General features: G+C 40.4%; 1 protein-coding gene across 1 annotated transcript; it reads left to right on the top strand.

Moving 5' to 3' along the window:
- The first annotated feature begins 509 nt into the window (after positions 1-509).
- LOC132053589 (transketolase, chloroplastic) lies at positions 510-4,830 on the top strand. Its single transcript, XM_059445671.1, has 7 exons — positions 510-1,076; positions 2,026-2,116; positions 2,288-2,393; positions 2,481-2,763; positions 2,863-3,011; positions 3,098-3,251; positions 3,540-4,830. The coding sequence occupies exons 1-7, from the start codon at positions 591-593 to the stop codon at positions 4,497-4,499; spliced, it is 2,229 nt and encodes a 742-aa protein (XP_059301654.1). The 5' UTR covers positions 510-590; the 3' UTR covers positions 4,500-4,830.
- Positions 4,831-17,447: the final 12,617 nt, after the last annotated feature.

The following is a 17,447-nucleotide window of genomic DNA, read 5'->3' as shown; positions in this document are numbered from 1 at the left end:
AAAAAATTGACATATTTTTATTTAGAATCAATTTAACTTTATGAAATAATTTAAGACCACACAAATATCTAAGCCTTGTTTTGGATCACACTTTTCAAAAATCTTTATTTATTTCTTAAACTTTACGCCAAGTTAAACTAAGACAATATTTTTGAAATGGCGGGAGTATTGAAATAAAATGAGACGACAGAGTATGAGCCTGTTTGGATTGGCTTATTTTAGGTGCTTTTTAAATGAAAAACTTTTAAAGACTTTTATAAGATTTGAAAGAAAAAAAAAGTCAGCTTTGAAGACTTATTTTTAAGCCAAAATGACAAAAATAAGCTAAAAATTATAAGCTATAATTCCTAACTTATAATTTTTGGCTTGTAAATCAAAAGCCATATCCTCATCCATGACCTATCTTTATTCTCTCTCCGACCCATAAGGAGCCAAAATAACAAACAAGTAACCCTTTCTCTCTCCTAGAGCTAACCAACGGCTCACATTTTCAATTTAATCCACAAAACAATCATCCAAAATCCAAGTACTTGGCCAATATATCCTCATCTTCCTCATTCAACACACAACAACCTATACACAAAAGAGCCATGGCTTCATCATCTTCTCTCACTCTCTCTCAAGCTCTCTTTTCTCCTTCTCTCCCTCGCCATGGCTCATCCTCCTCCTCCTCTTCCACTCCTTCCTTCTCTTTCCCGCCTTTCTCCGGCCTTAAATCCACTCCATTCACCTCCCACCATCGTCGCGTTATTCCCTCTACAGCCACCGCCAAGCAGCATGCTATACGCGCTTCGGCGGCTGTAGAGACATTGGAGAAAACTGATGAGGGTCTTGTTGTGAAATCTGTGAACACTATTCGTTTCTTGGCTATTGATGCTGTTGAAAAGGCTAATTCAGGTCACCCTGGTTTGCCAATGGGATGTGCACCAATGGGACATATATTGTATGATGAAGTTATGAAGTATAACCCCAAGAATCCTTACTGGTTTAATCGTGACCGGTTTGTTTTGTCTGCTGGTCATGGTTGTATGTTACAGTATGCTCTACTTCATCTTGCTGGTTATGACTCTGTTCTGGTATAGTTCTCCCTAGTTCTAATTTTGGATCTACTATTGGTTTATTTGGTATGGCAAAAAATGTGAAATTTATTATGCTAGCATTATTTTATTTTTTAATACTCCCTCGTCCCAATTTAAGTGTTTTAGTTTGACTTGGCATAGATTTAAGAAATAAAAGAAGACTTTTAAATTTTATGGTGCTGAATTAAAGATGTGTGTAGTTCTTTAAATCTTATAGTCCTAAACTTGTTAAAATTTACTGTCCGTACTTTTCTTTGTTCAATATTTTCATCATAGCTTTTTTACTCTTGCATTTCTTTTAAATCTGTTCTGAAAAATGATTTTCTTGAGCCAAGGGTCTATCGGGAACAGTCTCTCTACCCTGCAAAGGTAGGAGGGGTAAGGTCCGGATACACCCCACCCTCCCACTCATGGGATTATACTGAGTATGTTGTTGTAGTAAAATGGAAGAAAATGTTTTCTATCGAAAGGGCAAATCAGATGAACATTAAGACATGGTTGTCAAATACTTGCAATTATGTCAAAACAGTATCTTCTATTCATACCTCATCCTACACATTTTACACCTTGGAAAATTAACACATGCCACCAGTTTTTATTTCTAAAAACCTCTCTCTTTCTATTTTACTTTCAGAATTGGATTTGGATAGTTTTTCCTTAGGAAGACAAGGTTTCAACTTTTCTGTTCTTCAATCCCATTTTGGGGTGATTGTTTTATAAATAATTGTTTGAAATTGAGGACATTTTGGACAGCAACTGCTGATGTTTTCAATTTTAATTGGAGGATTAGTGATCTTTTAATTTGGTATAAATGTTTTTGTTTAAGTGGCTATCTATAGTTCAGTTCAGTCATATTGTGATTTGAGAGTTATTGAAGTTTAAACTCGTCATTTTCATATTCATTATGCCTTGCTGATTATGTTTTTGGTACTGCTAAATTGAATAGGAAGAGGACTTGAAGACTTTCCGTCAATGGGGTAGCAAAATCCCTGGTCACCCTGAGAACTTTGAGACACCTGGTGTCGAAGTCACCACCGGTTAGTGTACTTATATATGTCTGTGTACTTTAATACTATTGATTTGTATTTATGTTTCTTGTGCTATATATTTGCTTCCATAACTTTGAGTTGTGAGTCGATATAAGTGATTGTGATCTTCTTTTGATTGTTATTGGGATTTCACTGGGTATGTTGTTGTTGTTGTTGTAGGTCCGCTGGGACAAGGTATTGCCAATGCTGTTGGCTTAGCCCTTGCAGAGAGGCACTTGGCTGCTCGCTTCAATAAGCCAGATGCTGAGATTGTTGACCACTACACGTAAGAGTGTTTGTATCGTTGCTCCCAATACCGTTTTATTTTTGTATTGTCCAGTTCGACTAATGGCAATGGCTGTTGGCATTTCAGATATTGTATAATTGGTGATGGTTGCAATATGGAGGGTATCTCAAATGAAGCTTGTTCCCTTGCTGGCCACTGGGGTCTTGGAAAACTGATTGCTTTCTATGACGATAACCACATCTCCATTGACGGAGACACAGAAATTGCTTTCACTGAGGATGTCAGTGCCCGTTTTGAAGCTCTAGGATGGCATGTGATCTGGGTGAAGAATGGTAACACAGGTTATGATGAGATTCGTGCTGCAATTAAGGAAGCCAAATCTGTCAAAGACAAACCCACTATGATCAAGGTCCAATATACACTTAAACTTTATGCCTTGAACTAAAAATTCGCATTCCCAAATTTTTGTAATGTCTATCATTGCTTTGACTGTTCTTTCTCTCGGCAGGTAACTACAACCATTGGTTTTGGATCTCCAAACAAGGCAAACTCTTACAGTGTGCATGGTAGTGCACTTGGAGCAAAGGAAGTGGAGGCAACTAGAAATAACTTGGGATGGCCTTATGAGCCTTTCCATGTGCCTGAAGATGTGAAGAGGTACTATAACATCATTTTTTCGTAGTTTATTTTATCCTTTGCAGTCACTTATATTGGTATTATATATTTATATGTGCTTACTGCAGCCATTGGAGCCGTCATACACCTGAGGGTGCTGCCCTTGAAGTGGAATGGAATACTAAGTTTGCCGAATATGAGAAAAAGTACCCAGAGGAAGCTGCAGATTTGAAATCCATCATTACTGGTGAACTACCTGCTGGCTGGGAGAAAGCTCTTCCTGTGAGTAATTTTTGTCTACTTCTCATATCTCAATCCACGTGTACCTGCTTTTTCTATAGACTATCTTTATATCAGTCCTTAATTTCTCTTCATTTGGTTTTTCTAGACTTCATATTTCCACAATACACAGCCCTGAATTGTTAACATTTTTGAAATAACTATTTCAGCGTAAATGTTCTTAATTTCAGGTTTCCTCTAATATGGTGTTGCAAAAAAACTGATAATTTCTGTAGATTTTGCTATATCAGAATTATCTTAATGAGATATTTGCATCTTTCTTGATCTCAGACATACACTCCAGATAGCCCAGCTGATGCCACCAGAAACTTGTCGCAACAAAACCTGAATGCTCTTGCCAAGGTTCTACCAGGTTTCCTTGGTGGTAGTGCTGATCTTGCCTCATCAAACATGACTCTTTTGAAAATGTTCGGTGACTTCCAGAAGAACACTCCAGAAGAGCGTAATTTAAGGTTTGGTGTTCGTGAACATGGTATGGGAGCCATATGTAACGGGATTGCTCTACACAGCCTTGGCTTGATTCCCTATTGTGCTACTTTCTTTGTGTTCACTGACTACATGAGAGGAGCCATGAGAATTTCAGCCTTGTCTGAAGCTGGAGTTATTTATGTTATGACCCACGATTCAATTGGTCTAGGAGAAGATGGGCCGACTCATCAACCCATTGAGCACTTGGCAAGTTTCCGTGCAATGCCCAACATTCTGATGTTCCGTCCAGCAGATGGGAATGAGACAGCGGGAGCTTACAAGGTGGCTGTCCTCAAGAGGAAAACACCATCAATCCTTGCCCTCTCTCGGCAAAAGTTGCCCCAACTTGCTGGTACTTCTATTGAAGGAGCAGCAAAGGGTGGATACATTGTATCTGACAATTCTTCAGGCAACAAACCTGATGTCATTTTGATGGGTACTGGCTCAGAGTTAGAAATTGCTGTCAACGCCGCTGATGAACTCAGGAAAGAAGGAAAGACAGTGAGAGTTGTTTCCTTTGTTTGTTGGGAGCTTTACGATAAACAATCAGCTGAGTACAAGGAAAGTGTCCTTCCAGCATCTGTTACAGCTAGAGTTAGCATTGAAGCTGGATCAACATTCGGGTGGCAGAAATTTGTTGGTGATAAAGGAAAAGCCATTGGAATTGACGGATTCGGTGCCAGTGCTCCTGCTGGAAGGATATACAAAGAGTTTGGTATTACAGCAGAGGCTGTTGTAGCTGCAGCTAAAGAAGTCTCTTAGGCAATGTTGGTTACCGATTCTTGGTTGCTGGTGTTCTACTGAGTTTATTTTGTTTAGGTTATGAGATGGGAGATAACCGTGGAAACTTTCACAGCCGCCTGAGATTTAGAATAATGGTGAAAATTTCATCCGCAACTTCTTTGTCTCCAGTTGAGCAGCAGAGCCACCAGAATGAATCCAAAATTAGGATAGAAACTAGGCACAATGATGTTCCTAAACTTGTACACTACATATATTGAGTTTGTAATTTCATTTGGTTCATTGATAAAGATGTCACTTTTCCAATTGGAATTTCATGTTTCTCTGGCAATGGGATTTTTGTTTTCCTTCATTTTAATCCATTTGGGGCATTCTGATCAAAAAGCAATTGAACTTTGTAGTTTTTGATTCGCTTGATGGCATGTTGAAGGGGAGTAAATTCCCTATAGAGCAATTGTACTGCAAATTCGAATTGCTCCTGTACACATTTTCCTTATAAATTTTGGATGGTTGAAGAGGGTTATCCCCCTTGAGTTGAGCCTGTTTGATTTTGGATTGTAGCCATTGAACAGAACATAGAAATCTGATCTCTTCAAGCAAATGTCAGTCTTTCTAAGCAACAAAATGTGGACCACAACAAAGAGTTGGATGACGGAAGATTTGGCTTCATGATTATGTGGTTATGAGCTTTTTCCTATGGTGGCTAAAATTTCTAGCTCAACAACAGCCTATCCTCATTATCTTCTCTCCCTTTTCTTGAGTGATAAGTTTGTGAAAGTTATGGGTCCTTCGAACTTATTTTGTCTGAACCTTATTTTGTTGTTTTGGGCCACTACTAGCTGTTAAAGATGGTCTCTCCCATCAATTAGAATAATGCTAATAGCTTTAGTGCGCGCTGTCTCTCCCTCGGTCAGGTTATGTATAATTATTCAATCGAGTTTCTATTACTTTTCACCAGGTAACTTCGCCAACCAAATTTGGAAAGTAATTACCTTTCTAGGTTTGTTTGCTTCTACTGAGATTTGATCTTGGTCTCGCATGATTTCATTCTAACCGCTAGACCACACTATTTTTACATATAAAAAAGTGCTTTTGTTATTTCTGCCAATATTCTATTTATCATCGATCTTCTAGGTTGATCTCATGGAATCGGGGGTCAAAACTCCCACAAAACTTGGAGCTCGAATAAATCTTTTAGGGCAAATAGCGTTTTTGGTTCCCGAATGATTTCGTTTATTCAGATTTTAATCTTGTATTATTTAACACACCGTATTGAATTTTCAATTAATTCAAACGTCTGATCTTACTTCTTTAACCTAACAGTGTCACGACCCAACTCATGGGTCGAGCGGGCACCCACACAAACCTCCTGGTGGGAGAACCCTTCCCTTTCGCTACCAATTATTAGAATTATCATGCGGAAAATAAAATAAGCAGTCTCAAAATCATGTATATAAATAAGTAAGAGCGGAATAAATACTACAACATCCCCAGGGAATCTAGTCTGTAACAATACAAGAGCTACTAAACTACAAGTCTGAAATAACTATGAGTCTCGTAATACAAATACTGTCTCAGAATACAAGAGAAGACAAGTAATAAGAGAGGAGTCTCCGAGCTGTGGAAGTCCATCTAGTAGTTCACCCTGAAAACTCAGCAAATTGGCCTCGGATCACTCGTGAGGGGCAGAAGTAGAATCTGAGATGAACTCTGCACCTAGAAAGAGTACAGCAAGGTAGTATCATTACAAACACTATGTACTGGTAGGTATCATAGGCCGACAACAATTAGTTCACATATATGAAGAAAGAAATCAACAAGTAGACATGGAAGCAGTCAAGTACAGTCATTAAGCATACTCAAGCTAACTCACGGTATTAGGAACCACAATAAATTTCAGTAATCTCAAGTCATAGCCTAGGTGAAAGTCTCTAATCCACAATCCGTCACGTCTTAATTAAGTCTTCCCCACAAGCAACACCACATGAAACATCATCCAAGAATACAACCATCTGATAAAACAACCTCCATGAAATCAATAAGTATGTCTTGTACACAACCAAGAATGTGGAATGGATGTAGATGTGAATGCATAATATCAACCAATGTGAAATGTATGAATGTATATGCAATGCCATGCAATGCATTGGCCAACTGTCTGTTACCGTACACACATACTACAAACGGAAATCCTCAATGTCTCGATAGTCATGACCCATGGGGAACCCAGGAAATCTATGTGCCAGTCACTCCGCACACAACCGCAGATGACTTCCACTAACAAGCCACTCTGCACACAGCTCAGAGATGGCTTCCATAGCAAACCTGTCCATAATCTCCTGCTCCGGTCACAATGTTGGATGTTTCCTTTCTCACTTATCATCATCAATACCAAATCACAGTTCATATCAATGTATCATGCAAATGTATGTGAATTCTATGCATGATATCAATATCGAATGTAAATCAAAATCAAGATCACAATTGTGCCTCTACATGAGCACACATCACAATACCATTCCTAAATCATTGTTTTGTCCTTTATCGATGATAAGTGACAAGATAAGTGAGAGATGAATGCATCAAAAACACAACATGGTAAATGGGCAACCAACCCAACATCTCACACGTGGCAACAAGTCAAATCACAATAAACAAGGCGACAAGCCCACAAAGTCATCAATAGTACCAACCTAAGAATATCCATCCCAACTTCATACCCGAAGGCTTAACATGCTTTCTTCGTCAATAACTAACTTCTACATATGCTTCGCTAATTGAAGTCTAACCGAAAGGTAAGCCGTAACCTACCTCGATGCCGAGCTGCTGCCATGAACCGTCAAGCGTGAGGCTTGCCCTTCCGAATACTCAAAGTCTAGTTATTATCAAAATCTAAGTTAGAAACGGAGATTAACGGTACCCATATTGCTATACATTCGATCAATTCGAAAATCAACTATAAGAAAGGGGAAATTGGACCCAGAAGGGTAAGATGGGAATTTCAAGATTGGAAATGGTAACCCAAAGTTCTAGAAGTTTAATTCTACTCTCCAATTGCTGATTAAGCTCTATTATTGATCAATTTCATCATTCAAAAGAAAACCCCCAATTTAGGCATAAACCCTAGATTTTCATAATCAATCCTTAACCCAAATAAGATATTCAAGCTTATTATCCACTAATCCACAAGATTCCATGATTAAAATAGCAAGATACATCAATTAAACTCATATTCATAGCCTAGGATTCAAATATAAGGTAAAACCTCATCTTCTCCAATTAGCCTCTCTAGGTTCCGCCATAGATTCTAGCTTTAGGAAGGTATATAAACATGAACGGTTAAGAAAACTTACCCAAAGATGAAACAATTCTGAATACTCTTCAAATCACCCTTGAGCCATTTAGAGAATTATTTGGGAATGGGAAAAGAATGGTTCGAAATGGGACATTTCATGCTTCTGATTCAGCGATGTCCGCTCCAGCGGATTATGTTCCGCTTCCGCGATCTTGCCTCGGCGGAGAAACATCCGCTTTCATTAAAATGCCAGGGATTAGTGCCTACAGACCAAGCCCCGCTGAGGCATATCCGCTCAGGTACAACAGTCTCGCTGGGGCGAGGCACCAGAAACTAGCAAAGTTCTAGTTTTCACCAAGTTTCAACCCAAATCCCGACATCCACCCGAGACCACAGATATGAACACATATTTAAAAACATGCTACGAACTCACTCGTGGCTTCGGAATTCCTAACAGAGATTTATTTGACCAGGTCAACCTTCAAATGGCCAAAACTAACTTTCCAACCATTGGTACAAAATGCTCCTGAATGCCTCAGGAACTGAACGAAATACCCCACCAAGTCATAATCGACCCTCCAGACCTCACGAAATCGACGGATTTCTAAAAAAGGTCCGTTTACTCAAGAGTCAACTATTGGTCAAAGGTTTTTCACTTTACAGTCTAAATAAGTTGATAGTCATAGGAAAACATGATATAGTGTTACAACCCCCAAAATCTGGTGTCACTAGTACAATAACACACTACATGGAGTATAAGTCTGGGAATACATCCCGAGAATACATAAGCTATCCGAAACAAAAGACAGAAGTAAAGATAACTGAGGAAGATCCGGTGCCATGGATCTATTGATGGCTCACCCCTAATAGTCTAGATGGCCCCCTCAACGGTCAACAACATCCCGAGATCTACTAGTATTGGGCATATAATTTGCACACAAAAGGGTGCAGCAAGTGTAGCGTGACTACGGGAAACAGCATATACTCAGCAGCATCGTCGACCTACCCTAACGAAAATGGAGACAAGGGTTGGCCTACGATTACTACTTCCACACTTAACCGCTATTAGTCCACAAAACAATATTCATAATAATCCCAACAACATCAAGTTATAAGCCTAGGTGAAATGACATGACCCAAACCGGAGGGCCGCGACTGACACCCAAGACCCTACGCGGCTGAGTGCCATACTACCATCCTATTCATAAGTCACACTTTTTTGTGAACCTTTAAATTATGAAATGACGCTCTCATCAAGTAAAACATGAAAACTTTTTAATAGAACTCTTTCATCATGTCAGGGACTTCTCCCTTATCGTTTAGTTAAAGAAAACCTTCAGTGTGATAAAATCTTTAAATCAATGCATATGAACACATCGACCTACGTGGCCGCCTTACACAACTGTCGACATCTCGACGCACTATCCACAGGACACTGTCTGCAAAGTCTCTAACATGAACCAAGATGCTGTAACATAGGTCGGGACAGGGCCCCGACGTACCCATAATGCATATGACACATATATATACATATGTACTCCGACTCGGCAATACTCCGAATAGAAATAGAGTTCACCAAACCAGCTGATAGCCTGGGAACATCCTATAGCGAGTGTCCTCTACTCGTCAGTCAGCACCTGTGTAGCATGAAAAACAGTGCCCCTAGGAAAAGGGCCGCCAGTACGAATAATATACAGAGTATGTAAGGTAGAAATGAAACAACATATCAAGATTCAAAGGATAAGAAGAATGTAGAAGTCAACCTGTACCTGTGACTGTCGCTAAGGGCCATGAATATGCATAATGTACTTTTGAAAACATGTATATATGTATATGCACCTTTACCCGTTCGCTCGTTCGAGCTTCGCCCCGTCGGGTATCATATCATAATGGCCCCATCGGGCAGCCCCTTCGGGCATTTCAATCATCATATACCAGCTGATCAGGTGGGTTGCGTATATAACGCCATAGCCCTTTCCCCTTCCCCATCAAATATTGTCATACATATGTAAAACATCAAAAGACTTCCTTTGGAGCAACTTTTAGTTCAAAATGGGAACTTCCTCCCCTTTTTCATTTGTCTCCTTCGAGACTTAAAAATCAAATATGAAATGCATATGAATAAAGAAACCTCATGAATGTCCCCTTCGGGATTTAGACACCTTTATGGAAACATACGGCCTATGGATACCCCTTCGGGACTTAAGAAGTCAAGGAACAATCATAAAGGGGCTACAGGAACATGAAAGACTGAAGTACTCCTAGTGCTTCTAAGAGTAGAGTAATATAGAAGCTCACTTACTCGTTTGTTCATTCATATCATAGGATCATGACAAAATGAAAGAAAGGATAACCTTAACATATCTTTTTGGTCGCCTTAACCTTAATTACTCAACACTTGTCCTCCCAAGCTCGTAAATCTACATTCAAGAGAATTCATACTATTGTTAGGCTTATCATCATATGCTTATCTTAAGCCTTCAAATTAAACCCCTTTAGAATCTGTCGAAATTCGGACAACATCTCCCCTATATCTTCTACTCCCTCCAATCTTCAAAACAACTCCCAAAGCACAATAAAACACCAACAATTCCATAATCAAAAGATTACATTCAAACTATACTCAATTCAATCCCAAAACGTTTTTTCATAATCAATCCATAGCAACAACTTCATACAACCCCTTATACTCGTATAGGACAATTCCTTAACATTATTATTATTATCCCTCATAACAAGATTATGCTCAAAACATACAAATAATTATAACTCAAGTCAATTCACAACCCAAGATATCATCAAATGCATATTTGAACTTTTGCTCAAATTTTCTTCTCCTCAAATCTTAACATAGTTACCAAACCAACTCATAAACATGAAATTAATATGAAATCTTACCTCAAAATTCAAGAACGCTTCAATTCCATGGTTTCTCCACCTTAAAATACTCACCCAACATCTTCAAGAAGAGGAGACAAGTGTAGACCTCACTTGGAAACCCTTAACCACTTTAATCTTCACTTTGATCCTTGGTTTAGGCTTGGAAATATGCTAGAATATGTTTGAAGAAGTTTCTAGGACTTCCTAGGACTTGGGGCTATGCTAAAAATGAAATAAAAATGACCAAAATTGTCATATAGACTTGTAGGAATATAGGTGCATGTTGTAGAAGTTGGAAGAATGTTCTAGAGGATTTGGGATATGTTTAGAGAGGTTTGGATATTGGATGAATGTTGTGGAAAATTCTAGAGAGGTGTGGAGGTGAGAGATGGTGAAAAATTGATGAAAAATGATAAGTTAGAGGGGTATTTATAGGTGTGTGGGTCGGGTTAGGATCCATTAGGCCGAATTAGTGGGCCTTAAGTGAGTTTCTAGAGAATTCGCGTAGATTCACAGGCTTCTGGCAGTCCGTCTTAAAATGCCCATAACTCCCTGCTCTGATGTCATTTTGACAAACGGTTTGTTGCGTTGGAAACTAGATTTCCTGAACTTCAATTTAGGTTTTTGTTTCACTTCAAAACTCCTGATATACTAGGAGATATACCTCTCTAAAGTTGACCCAAAATTTCTGTCCAAAATTCTGCCAACTTTTTTTAAATTTTTGACAAACTTATTTTCTTCGATTTGCTTTGTTCCGGAATCTTCCGAAACTCTCCATACATGATATTTATCATTAGTTATACTTGATAAAGATCTTGTCCTTTGGTTCCAAGTTTGTCCTTCCCGGTTACGACTTACGAGATCGTAATTCATCCTTTGCTTCATTGTTACGTACTTCCTATGGCTTGTACCTTCCAAAAATTCATGGTACATCTCTGATACTCCATTAATACGATAAAATACATGACGTGCTCATGCTCTGAAAGTGCGAGGTGTAACATGAAAGCTCCTAATCAACAAGTCTGTCAAGTCACTAATTAAATAAATAAGGAAAATCAGGTAATCAACTCAATAAGCACAACCAAGCAATCACAGAGATAGTATGATATGAAATGCTATACAATGCAAGGCATCTTTCCATCTTTCGGTACAAACACGTTCGAATATTAACGAATCGCGACCCATGGGGGACTCGCGAGGTGTAACGACCCGCTTAGTCGTTATGCGCATTTTGATAATTTTACCTCCATTGACCCTTCCCCTAGCCGTTAGAGTGCTTTTGACCCATAGGGATGGGCGACACTGTTCCCAAGATCATAGGGCGAGTTTTGGCAGGATTTGAGAAAGTAAGAACCTTAAAGTGAAAAATGATTGACCAATAGTTGACTTTTGGGTAAACGGACCTTTTTGGAATTCCATTGATTCCATGCAGTCTAAAGGGTCGATTATGCCTAGGTGGGATGATTTTTTCAGTTCCTGAAGCATTCCGGAGCATTTTTTACCCTTGGTTGGAAACTTAATTTTGGCCGTTTGGGGTTGATCGGGTCAAGGTGACCTCCGTTTGGAATTCTGAAGCCACGGGGGAGTTCGTAGTGCATTTTTACATATGTATGCCTATTCAGTTTGTAGCTGGGAGGTCTCGGATGGAAGTCGAGATTTTGGGTGAACTTGGAGAAAACCAATTTTTTTTTTTGCTTTTCTGAAGTGTCGCTTCTGCGATGGTTTGGCAGTGTCTATGGGCCCAAACAGGTGAGGTCGAGTTCATTGATATAATTCCCTGTTGAGTCGGGTTTTCCCCGAACCTGCGAGGTTTTTTCCGCAGGCGCGGTGATGCGCATGGGGCCCTTCCTTTGCATCAGTACAAGTGATGAGTCATTAATGAATTCCACCTTAGTGAACGAGTATCCGCCAAGGCAGGATCGCGTAGGCAGACCCTTGCTCCGCTTTAGCGGAGATTCTTTGAATTAGAAACCTTATATTTTCTCATTTCGAACCATTCCTTTGCCATTCACTAAATTGAATCCTAGAGAGTTCTAAGGGCGAATTGAGGAGAATTAAGGGTTGAATCTTCATTGGGTAAGTTCCATTTTAATTCCTTGTGTTTTATTTAATGTCTAAGCTTGGATTCTAAGGTGGAATTAAGAGTTTTAGTTAGAAAGAAAGGTTGTAGACTCTAAGTTTGACTTTCTGAACCATATGCTTTGAAAGTGAGTTTTGATTGGAACATCTTGTTAATCTAATCGTGAAATACTTGGGATAATTAGATACTAAGTTGAATCTATGTAAATTTCATAGATTATGAATATGGAAAATTAGGTTTCTTTCTAAATTGGGGGTTTTTGATTAAAGGGTGAAATTGATGATTGATTTAGTTTAGTTAGTAATTGCAGAATGGTATTACACTTCTTAAGCGTTGGGTAACCGATTTTTACTTTAAATTCCTATTTTTCCTTGTGGGTTCGAGTTTCTCTCTAAGAGGTTTTTCAAGTCAAATCTTATTTTAGCATTATGGGTGTTGTTAGTCTCTGCTTCTAATATAGATTAAATTGTTGAATAGACTTTGAACGTTTGGAAGATCTTGGAAAGGGCAAGGCTAGTGTTGAATAGTTCGTGGTACCTTCTCGACATTGAGTTAGGTTACGATTTAACTTTTTGGTTAGACTCCAATTAGTAAAGCATATGTAGGAGTTAGATATTGACGGGGAAAACATGTTGGCCTTCGGGTATGGTGTGATGGTTATGTTGGTTCTGTTGTTGTTTGTGGGTTTATTGCCTTGTTGTTATGATTAGGCTTGTCGCCATAATTGCTATGTTGTGGCTTGTGTATGCATTCATCTCTCTCGTTATGTAACTTATCATCGAAAAAAGAAAGGAAATGAGATTAAGTTGAATCATGTTGTGTACTTATGATAAGACACAGATGAGATCTTGATTATGATTTCTTGTTGATTAATATATCATGCATGGCATACATTCTCATTTCATATGATGCATTGATATGAACTGTGACTTGGTACTGATGATGACAAGTGAGAATGTGGAACATCCGAGGTCTTTGTTGGATCATGTAAAAAAGATATACGAATTCGTGATCTGAGGTTGTTACCAGAGTGGAATGTGTTGTACTCGCTGCTCGAGTTTTCTTGTCGGGAAGAGGGTGTACATGGACTTCGCGGATCCCGCATGGGTCATGACTATTGAGACGTGAAAGTTTTCGTCCTTAGCCTGTGAGTACAGCATGGATAGTTGGCTAGTACATTGCATTGCATCACATATGTATTCACACGTACATCCATTATTCATTGCTTGATTTTGTATATGGCACTTGATATTTGATTAATCTTCTATTAAATTGGTTCGTGAGTGTGCTTGATTGCTTACATGTCAACTTGTTGATTTCATTCTTCATATATGCGAACTAATTGTTGTCGACCTACGATACCTACCACTACATAGTGTTTGTACTGATACTACCTTGTTGTACTCTTTTCTGAGTGCAGAGTTCGTTACAGGATCCACGCCAGGCCCTCGCGAGTGATTCCCAAGGCTTCTTATTTGAGTTTCCAGGGTAAGTATTGTTCCAACCCTCAGCCCGAAAAACTCTTCTATTTGTATTTGTCATTTTTATCTCGAGACAGTATTTAGACTTTTATGTATTTCCATTCAAACTTATGTGTTATGTAGTGGCCCTTGTACTATGACTTGACCAGATTCTTGGGGTTATATTGTATTTCTGCACTTAGTTATTTATATATGATATTGAGACTGCTTGTATAAGTTAATCTTCTGCATTTTAATTCTAAAATTGGTAAAGTGAGGAAAGGGTTCGCCCACCAGGGGGTTAGTGTGGGTGCCCGCTCGACCCATGAGTTGGGTCGTGACAAGTTGGTATCAAAGCCGTAAGTTGCCGAGCTTAAAAGTATGAGAGCATGTTTAGTAGAGTCTTGCAGCTCGGTACGATGAGCTCCGTACTTATCTGCAAGAGGCTATAGGACATTTTTGAAATTTCCCATTCTTTCATTACTTTCGTGCTAGTTTATTCAAATTGGTAGTGTTACTAAGGCCAGAGCACGAGGACGAGGCTGTGGTGCAGCACCAGCCAGGGGCGGGGCCCCTGCGGTTTGTCAGAGATGAGCCAAATCCTTATCTCTAGAGTCAGAGCTTCAGCATGAGCACGAGCCCATGGATGAGGGAGAGCTGGGACCAGCCCAGGATCAGCCTGATGTGATTGCTACTCATGTACTTCAGGATACCATGGTCCGTTTACTGCACTTTCTTGATGCTTTGTACCAAGTGGGTGGCCTTCTAGCCACTCCAGGAGGGTCTCAGACTACAGCGGGAGCGCAGACTCCCGAGGGGAGGAAGCGGACTCCCGAGCGAGGGGCCGGACTCGTGGGATGCACCGGCTACTATAGCTTCCTGTATCGACGAGATCCAGCACCGACATGTGCTCCTAGGCCTGTTGTCGGTCCATCTATGACCGCTGGGGATCAGGAGTTGTTCACCAGATTTATTAAGATAGAGCCGTTAAAGTTCTTTAGTACCCTAGTTGAGGATGCTTATGAGTTTATCGTTGACAGTCATGAGAGGTTATAGAAGATGGGTATTGTTGATTCACATGGAGTTAATTATATGTCCTATCAGTTGCGTGGGGATGCGAAGATGTGGTGGAGGTCCTTTATCGAGTTTCGGCCAGTTGAGTCGCCTTCGTTATCTTGGGCCCAATTTCATTAGGCGTTCTTGGAGAAGTATGTCCCTCGTACTCTGAGGGATATGAGAAGAGACGAGTTCAACAATTTGGAGCAGAGGGTTATGTACGTTCTTTGAGTGCGAGGCCAGATTCCTTTCCTTGGCCCATTATGCTATTCAGTTGATTCTTACCGAGATCGAGAGGGTTAAGAGATTTGTCAAGGGGTTGGTGCTTCTGTACATTTGTCTTGTCTTCAGCTTGTGGATATGTGGTTTTAATTCCAGTCCGTGGTGGATCATGCTACGACTGTTGAGTCTGCTAGGCCCTGAGCTCACGGTGGGGGTAGTGACAACAGGGCCCGTCAGGTTGGCAGTTTCAGTGGTTCTACTTCGAGAGGTGGGAGCCAGTCGGGCAGGACTCACCTGTATTATCCTGGCCGCCCTTTCGAGTCAGCGCTCCAGGCTTCAGCTAGTGGTCCTTCGAGGCAGAGTGGAGTTAGTGCAGGACAAAATTCTAGGGGTCTCTATCTCGACCTGCAGACCGTGGTTATTATAACGGTTCTTCAGCTTCTGGGTCACAGCCCCCGGAGGTTAGATTCTATAAGTATGGCGACTTGGGGAACTTTGCCAGAGAGTGTAGCAGGCCTAGGCAGAGTGGGGCCTAGCAGGGCTCCAGATTTCAGACTCCCAGGACTCTAGCGCCTTTAGTTAGTAGAGATGGATACTCTAGTAGGGGCGGAACTCAGACAGGCCGCAGTGGTTCTCAGTATGCTAGAGGAGGATATAATCCCAGCAGGGTTGGTTCTTAGGTTTCTAAAGAAGTAGCTTAGTCAGGCCAGTGTGGCCGTGGTGATGCGTAGTCCGGTGACGGAGGACTCCATTGTTATGCCTTCCCTGGGAGACCAGAGGCGGAGGCTTCTGATGCGGTCATCACAGGTACCATTTTTGTTTGTCATCGGGAAGCTTCGATTTTATTTGATACGGGTTCCACCTCTCCTATGTGTCTACCCGCTTTGCTACTAGTTTGGATATGACTTGTGACATTCTTGATGTGCCCATACGTGTGTCTACTCCGGTTTGAGATTCTCTGGTAGTAGATTGAGTCTATCGGTGTTGTGTGGTTCCTTTTATGGGCTATGATACGTGGGTGTATCGGGTGATCCTTAGTATGGTAGACTTTGACATTATTTTGGACATGAACTGGTTATCTCAGAATCATGCGATTTTGGTCTGTCATGCTAAGACAGTCACGTTAACTATGCCCGGCATCCCGCATTTGGAGTGGAAGGGTACTCCTAGCCTTGCTCCTTAGAAGATCATTTTGTTCATTCAGGCACGGAAGTTGGTGGATAAGGGATGTCTAACCTATTTGGTGCATATCGAGACATGAGTATGGATACTCCTTCCTTGGAGTCTATTCCTATAGTTGCTGAGCTTGCAAATGTCTTTCCCATCTGCTGACTTGCCCGGTATGCCACCTGGCCGCGATATTAATTTCTGTACCGATTTGGAACCAGGCACTCGGCCTATTTCTATTCCACCTTACTATATGGCTCCAGCTGAATTGAGAGAGTTAAAGGAACAATTGCAAGATTTGTTGAGCAAGGGGTTCATCGTCCTAGTATTTCCCCTTGGGGTGCTTCCATGCTATTCATGAAGAAAAAAAATGGTTCTATGCGGATGTGTATCAATTATCGGCAATTGAACAAGGTTACTATTCAGAACAACTATCTGATACCCCACATAGATGACTTATTTGATCAGCTTTACGGTGCGTCAGTCTTCTCTAAGATCGACTTGAGGTCAGGGTATCATCAATTCAAGATCTGGGTGGAGGATATTCCGAAGACAGCCTTTAGGACCCGCTATTGTCATTATGAGTTTCTAGTTATGTCATTTGGGCTTACCAATTCCCCTGCAGTGTTTATGGATTTGATTAATGGTATATTCAAGCCTATTTGGATTCGTTTGTGATTGTGTTCATTGATGACATCTTCGTATATTCTGGAAAGAAGAGCATGAGAAGCACTTGAGGATCGTGCTTAGTCTATTGAAGGAAAAAGAGTTGTATGCTAAGTTTTGCAAGTGTGAGTTTTGGCTTAGTT

This window comes from Lycium ferocissimum, chromosome 4 (assembly GCF_029784015.1).
Source record: "Lycium ferocissimum isolate CSIRO_LF1 chromosome 4, AGI_CSIRO_Lferr_CH_V1, whole genome shotgun sequence".
NCBI lineage: Eukaryota > Viridiplantae > Streptophyta > Magnoliopsida > Solanales > Solanaceae > Lycium > Lycium ferocissimum.
Note: the sequence above shows the minus strand (reverse complement) of the source record. Positions and strands in the feature narration are given on the sequence as shown.

Bases quoted from the DNA above. Each gene is read 5' to 3' on its own strand.
- LOC132053589 (XM_059445671.1), top strand. From the start codon at position 591: ATGGCTTCATCATCTTCTCTCACTCTCTCTCAAGCTCTCTTTTCTCCT. The intron at 2,394-2,480 runs GTAAGAGTGTTT...TTGGCATTTCAG, and splicing joins GAGATTGTTGACCACTACAC to ATATTGTATAATTGGTGATG. The intron at 2,764-2,862 runs GTCCAATATACA...TTCTCTCGGCAG, and splicing joins ACAAACCCACTATGATCAAG to GTAACTACAACCATTGGTTT.